Raw genomic sequence first — 6,854 nt, 5'->3', positions numbered from 1 at the left:
CTTTGTCTCCCTCAGCTTCATAGCTCACAGCAACCTCAAGCTCTCGGGTTCAAGGGATCTCTTGCCTTAGCCTCCCAAGTAGCTGGGACTACAGGGGGGAGGGTCTTAGCGGAGGGGAGGGTCTTGCTCTTGCTGAGGCTGGTCTTGAACCCATCCTGGAGCTCAAACAATCCGCGCAACTGGGCCTCCCAGAGTGCGGGGATTACAGACGTGAGCCCCCGTGCCTGCCTTAGGCCTGAGACCTTCAACTACAGTTTATCCTTTAGGAATACATAACTTCTCATAGTGCTCAAACTAACTCTCTACTGGTGTTTCCAATTTGAACACACCTTTTTCTTTTTCTGGAAAATCCCCCTGGTCTCCACATACTTTACATACAGCATTTGCCAACCTGCAACAGAATCCTCTTTGCCTTTTTAGCTAACTGCCTGCCAGGTTTTGTAGAGCTCAAGTTTATACACTGTTGGGAGCCCTTAAAAAAAAAAAATCACAATTTGGATTAACCTCGATAGAGTTGGAGAACATTCTCTTCAGTAAAGTATCACAAGAATGGAAAAGTATCCAATGTATTCAATACTAATACGAAGCCAGTAGACGAACTAATGCATGCCCAAACAAGAGAAAAACTCAATTTAATTCCATTCAAGTTAGGGGTGAGGAAGGAAGAGGAAGGGTGACTGGTGTGTTTCACCTCATAGGCGTAAGGGTATATGGCACACCTGGGTGACCGGCACTACTATAACAGAGACGATACCCAGCAAACGCAAACAATGCAACCTGGTTGTACCGTCATATTAATCTGAAATTGAAAAAAAAAATTAAAGAAAAAATAAAAAAAATCACAAATATCTGAAACGAGAAACCGAAACATATTACTGGAGACTTGGAGATTGAGATTCACTTTCTGAGCTCTCTAGGCAATTTATTAGCGATGCTTCCGCAGAGTTGCCTCATGATCTCAAGCTGACTTCCCCTATGCACCTGGAGCACTCTGTAACTCTCTGCTACTCCCTGCTCTCCCAGAAGCCCATGCAAGTGAGGTGCCCCGAAACTTAAGATTCATCAACTTCACGTAAACCTGGAACTATCCGGTCTGCATGGACGTTCCCGGCTAACTAGGGTGTTATCTGTCTCTGTACCTTGCACCCACCTCAGGGGCAGAGGCTTGAAACGTGCTCGGCACTTAAAACTCCTGCAGGGTCCTCGGTTTGATGTAAGGACACAAGCGGGTCAGAGGACAGTGCGACAGAGATGAACGAAATGAACGAGGCGGTGTGACTGGGAGGGAGTTCTTGCCCTCCGCCAGCGAGAGAATTGTCTTTTATAGGCAGAGCACGACGTAAGGCCCGGCTCAGGGCCGCTTCCAACCGGGCCTCTTCTCCTACCGGCCAATCTACCACGAGGAGAGAAAAGAATACTCTGCGGAATTTGATCAACTCGCGTTCACATCTTGTTGGAACCCAACAAACAGAAGGTAGAGCGCAGAAGACTCTGCCACCGGAAGTTTCTTTGAGATAAAACCGGCGGAAACAGAGCGCAGTCCTTCCTTAAACTGCGACCCCAAACCTGCTCCGCGGCTTCCTGCCGGAAGGGGAAGCGCTCTGCCAGGGCGCGCCGCTGCGGCGGGTTCTGCGCGCAGGCTCACTTGGCCAGCGGGGCTTCCTAGCCAATCTTTTAGCCGACACTTCTCAGTTTCTGGTGCCAGAACGTCACGTGCCTTTGAGTATCTGGGGGCGGGACCGTAGGGGGAAAGAGGCTGAACCCGGGTATCGCGAGAACATTCTGTTATTTCGTGGTTCTCGCGCTGCGGCTCTGCTCGCGTCCCAACGAGATCCTTCGAGATCTTCTCCGCCCCCGCTACCGGCGCCTCCTCTGCGGCCGCTGAGCCGGAGCCGGCCTGAGAAGCGCCCTTGGTTGTGGTCTCACAGCCAAGAACCTAGGCGCTCGCGTGGACGCTTCCCATTAGCCCCAGCCCCTCGGCCCACGCGGCCCAATCTCCACGCGCTAGCCCCGCCGGGGTCCCGTGTCCTGTCTCGGCAGCCGGACCCGGGCCCGAGCCGTAGCCGGCGCCATGTCGGTGGTGGGCATAGACCTGGGCTTCCAGAGCTGCTACGTCGCTGTGGCACGCGCCGGCGGCATCGAGACTATCGCCAATGAGTATAGCGACCGCTGCACGCCGTAAGTGTGGGCCGCGTCGGCCGCGCGCGTGGGTGAGGAGGTAGCGCTTGTCCCATTCGGTGACCCTTGCGGTTTGGAGATGGGGGCCCGAAGAGTCGTCTTCCGAGCTGAGGTCTCAGTGGGTAGGGTACCCCCACTGGGTGCCAGGTCGCTAATGGCAGCCACCTGTCTTGAGCATGGTGCGAGGTCTTTTTATGGTGGCCCGCGGGCCAAACTAAGGCATTGGGCCGGTACTCGGGCCAGCGGAAGGCACGAGTAGGAACTGGAAGGAAGGTAGGCCTAGGACGTAAGGTGGGTCGAGAATCTTTCAGGAGACCAGGTCCAGGGCGTACTGACCTTTCTTGAGCCGAGCATAAAGGTCAGAACTTTGCATGCAGCAGGCACTTAATAAAAGTCGAATTGAACATTTTCTGGCGATTGCTGGCTGCAAGAGAGTGGAGTGGTCTTGAGTCCCACGTGAGTGGGGGTGGGGTACCGCCCGGAAGAGAGGGCGCTGGCTCACCCGAGGCTCAGGTTCCGGTTGGACCTGGGATGTAGTGATTGGGTGGTTCTGAGTAGAGATCAGAAAGGGAGTTGATAAAATTTGTGCTGTCGATCTTTGCATTGTCTTTTGTTTTCCACGAGGTTTCAGGATATTGGTATGTTGGGTCATTGTTTGTTGTCTTTATTCCTTAATACCGTTGCACTTTCATCTTAATATATTCCACCCGGAGTATTGGCCTCAATTGTAAATGACCTGGAGCTCACTTTGACCTCTAGAACCTGTAATAAGTTTAGGGAGCAATATCGACACAACTTAAAAAAAAAAAAAAAAGGTGAGTCACCCACATCTTTCCTTGGTTAGGGTAAGAGTCTCTCTCTCTCTTTTTTTTAAGAGACAGAGTCTCACTTTGTCACCGTTGGTAGAGTGCTGTGGCTTTGCAGCTCACAGCAACCTCCAGCTCTTGGGCTTAAGCGATTTGCTTGCCTGAGCCTCTGGAGTAGCTGGGACTACAGGCGCCCGCCACAATGCCCAGCAATTTTTTTTGTTGTTGTTCTTGCAGTTTGGCTGGGGCTGGGTTTGAACCCGCCACCCTGGGTATATGGGGCCGGCACCCTGCTCACTGAGCCACAGGCGCCGCCGCCCAGGGTCTTTTTTTTTTTTTTTTTTTTTAAGACAGACTATCTGATAGTCACACTCTGTTGCCCTTGGTAGAGTGCCATGGTGTCGTCGTACCTACACAGCAAACTCAAACTCTGGGGCTCAAGCAATCCTTTTTCCTCAGCCTCCTGAGTAATTGGGACTACAGGTACCCACCATGATCCCCAGCTAGTTATTCTGGTTTTAGTAGAGACAAGGTCTCTGGCTCTTGCTCAGGCTGGTCTCCCAACTCCTGAGCTCAAGCAATCCACTCACCTCCGGCCCTCCCAGAGTGCTAGAATTACAGGCATTACCCACTGCGCCGGCTCTGCTGAGTATGTTTAGAGTCTTAATAGCTTTATTGAAGTATAACTCACATACCATACAGTTCACTCATTTGAATTGTACAGTTCAGTGGTTTTTCAATGTAGTCACAAAAGTGCAACCATTCTCACATTCTATTTTATTTTATTTTATTTATTTATTTTGCGACAGAGTCTGACTGTATTGCCCTTGGTAGAGTGCTCTGTAGTCACAGCTCACAGCAACCTCCAGCTCTTGGGGCTTAGGCCATTCTCTTGTCTCAGTCTCCTGAGTAGCTGGGACTATAGGCGCCCACCACAATGCTTGCCTATTTTTTGTTGAAGTTTGAGGCTGGGTTCGAAACTGCCACCCTCAGTATATGGGGCTGACGCCCTACTCACTGAGCCACAGGTTCCACCCACCACATTCAATTTTAGAGCTTTTTCATTATTTCCCCCCAAAACTTCTGTAACCATTGGCAGCCAAACTCTGTTTTCTTCTTTGTTTATAGTTTTAAAACAATGGGTATTTTAATTTGCATTTCCAGGGAAATCTATGGTGCACTAAAGGTTAGCATTTTATTTTATTTATTTACTTATTTTTGAGATAGAGGTTCACTTTGTTGCCCTGGGTAGAGCAACCTCAAACTCTTGTGCTCAAGTGATTTTCTTGCCTCAGCTTCCTGAGTAGCTGGGACTATAGGTATTTGCCACAATTCCTAACTATTTTTAGAGGCAGAGTCTCACTCTTGCTTAGGCTGGTCTCAAACCTGTAAGCTCAGGCATTCCACCTGCCTCAGCCTCCCAGAGTGCTAGGATTACAGGTGTGAGGCACCTTGCCTGGCCCTAAAGTTTAAGCATTTTAGCATTAATTTACTTTTTGATATTGACCTCTTCACTGGATTGTAATTTCCTTCATCTATAAAGATAGTCTCCCCAAGTAATTTTTTTTTTTTTTTTGAGACGGAGCCTCAAGCTATCCCCCTGGGTAGAGTGCCATGACATCACGCTCACAGCAACCTCCAACTCCTGGGCTCAAGCGAGTCTCCTGCCTCCGCCTCCCAAGTAGCTGGGACTACAGGCGCCCGCCACAATGCCTGGCCATTTTTTGGTTGCAGCCATCATTGTTGTTTGGCGGGCCCGGGCTGGGGATTCGAACCCGCCACCTTAGGTGTATGTGGCTGGCGCCTTAGCCGCTTGAGCCACAGGCGCCGAGCCTCCCCAAGTAATTAAAAGCACTAGAGTAATGTAGCGGCTTTCTCCTTTCTTGCCTAAAATTGAATATATTTTAGCTCCAAAGGGGACACAGGAACAGAATCTCAAATAATTGGGAAGAACAGTGGGTTTTTTTTTGAGACAGAGTCTCACTATGTTGCCCTTAGTAGAGTGCTTTGGCATCCTTTAAGCGACTCTCTTGCCTCAGCCTCCCAAGTAGCTTGGGACTACAGGCACCTGCCACAATTCCTGACCATTTTTGTTCCAGTTGTCATTGATGTTTAGCTGGCCTGGGCCAGTTTCGAACCCATCAGCCTTGGTGCATGTAGCTGGCACCGTAACCACTGTGCTATGGGTGCCAAGCTCAGAACAGTGTTCTTATCCTTTCTTTCAGATTATTACCATGTGCTCCTATATTTCTTATACATAGCAGCTACAAAAGTAGTTATACCATGAATTCTAATCTTTGAAAATTGTTTCAAATGGACAATTTTATTCTCCCTGGTGGCATTTAAGTTTCAAAGATTAAGTGATATGTGGCCCATATGCACCTTGTAACTGTCATAAGAAAATACCATTTAAATTCTTTACAGAGAAAACATAACAAAATTCGTGTATTTTCCTTCATGTTCTCTGTTGGTTTACAAGAATGCTTTACATTGAAATAATTTCTGAACTATGATTTGATTAGCTTTGGTTTCTGTGTTGGGAGTCTTGGGCTAAATAGAAAATGGGGCAGAGACTGGGCACAGTGAGTCATGCCTATAATCCTAGTACTCTGAAAGACTGAGGTGGGTGGATTGCTTGAGCTCAGGAGTTCAAGACCAGCCTAAGCAAGAGTGAGACCCTATCTATTAAAAGTGAAAAACTGAGCCAAGAAGATCACTTGAACCCAAGAGTTTGAGGTTACTATGAGCTATGATGTTGGAGCACTCTATCTACCAAGGGCGACAAAGTGAGTCTGTCTCAAAAAAAAAATAGAAAAAGAATAGAAAACGGAGGCGGAAAGTTTGATTTTTGTAGAGGTTATGGAAGAATGGAGTTGGATTTCATAACTACCAAGAACGCATGATGTAGGTCTGTTTTACCAGGAGAATGAAAATGAGATGTAGAAGTACCTTGTTTCAAATAGTTGGTGTAGCAATCTGGATTCAGTTTTTGAGGAGCCAATGCGGTCTTATGTAGAAGAAACTCCTTTTCTTTTCTCCACATTCACTCTTGCTTTATTTTATTATTGAGTGACTGCCTCCAATATGGCAGCCATCGTGCTAAGCAATGGGGGTAATGTGGTGAACACATAAACAAAGTTATGCCATTGTGGACCTGGTTAGTGGAAAAAGCCAGATGTGGTACTTACTGTGGTAAAGGACAAGATGGAAAAGTATAGAATATGATGAGAATATAATAGGGATATCTAATTTATGTAGGCTATCCAGTGGAGATGGAAGTTGCTCTAAATTAGTGGTTCTCAACCTTCCTAATGCCACAATATATTTTAATTGTTTATTATTATTACTATTTTTTGCAGTTTTTGGCCGGGGCTAGGTTTGAACCTGCCACCTCTGGCATATGGAGCCGGTGCCGCCTTTGAGCTACAGGTCGCCACCCACAGGTTGAGAACAGCTGCTAACAGATGTGTTATTTGAGACCTAGAAGGACTAGTAGGAGAATGGTGGAGGTTATGGTGAGTTTGAGGTTGTGTAGGCAGAAGGAGCAGCAAGGGGGAAGACCTGAGGCAAGAAGAGCTTGGAATATTTGACAGAGTGAAGTGGTGTGAGATGAATTTGGGGCCTTAGGTAGGACACACTAGGTTATGGCAGGGCCTTGTAAATCATATTGAGGATTTTTTTGTAGGTGAAGTGGCATGTGATCCTGTGTATGTTTTTAAAATGTGATTGGTTTTTGTGTGGAGAATGGGTTTATTTGAGAAGGGCAAGAGAGAAGTAGGTTTGGAGGCTGTTGGGATATTGATTACAAATGGGAGTTGTTGGTTTCTACTAGTGGGAGAGAAGTGTGTGGCTTGAGAGAAACTTTGATTT

At 47.6% G+C, this 6,854-nt stretch overlaps 1 protein-coding gene and 1 long non-coding RNA gene across 2 annotated transcripts in view; one reads left to right on the top strand and one right to left on the bottom strand.

The window, feature by feature from the left end:
- Nucleotides 1–607: 607 nt before the first annotated feature.
- LOC111726990 lies at nucleotides 608–1,629 on the bottom strand. Its single transcript, XR_002774647.1, has 2 exons — nucleotides 1,151–1,629; nucleotides 608–799 (listed from the first exon to the last, which is right to left on the bottom strand). It is a non-coding gene; the product is annotated as an uncharacterized LOC111726990 (long non-coding RNA).
- HSPA4 (heat shock protein family A (Hsp70) member 4) overlaps nucleotides 1,630–6,854 on the top strand; it is a 70,479-nt gene continuing 65,254 nt past the window's right edge. The window contains exon 1 of the mRNA XM_012808844.2: nucleotides 1,630–2,178. Within this exon, the coding sequence (XP_012664298.1) occupies nucleotides 2,072–2,178 (107 nt within the window). The 5' untranslated portion in view covers nucleotides 1,630–2,071. The remainder of the gene's footprint in view (nucleotides 2,179–6,854) is intronic.

This window comes from Otolemur garnettii, unplaced genomic scaffold (genome assembly GCF_000181295.1).
Source record: "Otolemur garnettii isolate 467f Iridium unplaced genomic scaffold, OtoGar3 scaffold00003, whole genome shotgun sequence".
Classification (NCBI taxonomy): domain Eukaryota; kingdom Metazoa; phylum Chordata; class Mammalia; order Primates; family Galagidae; genus Otolemur; species Otolemur garnettii.
This window is presented reverse-complemented; position numbering and strand designations above follow the sequence as displayed.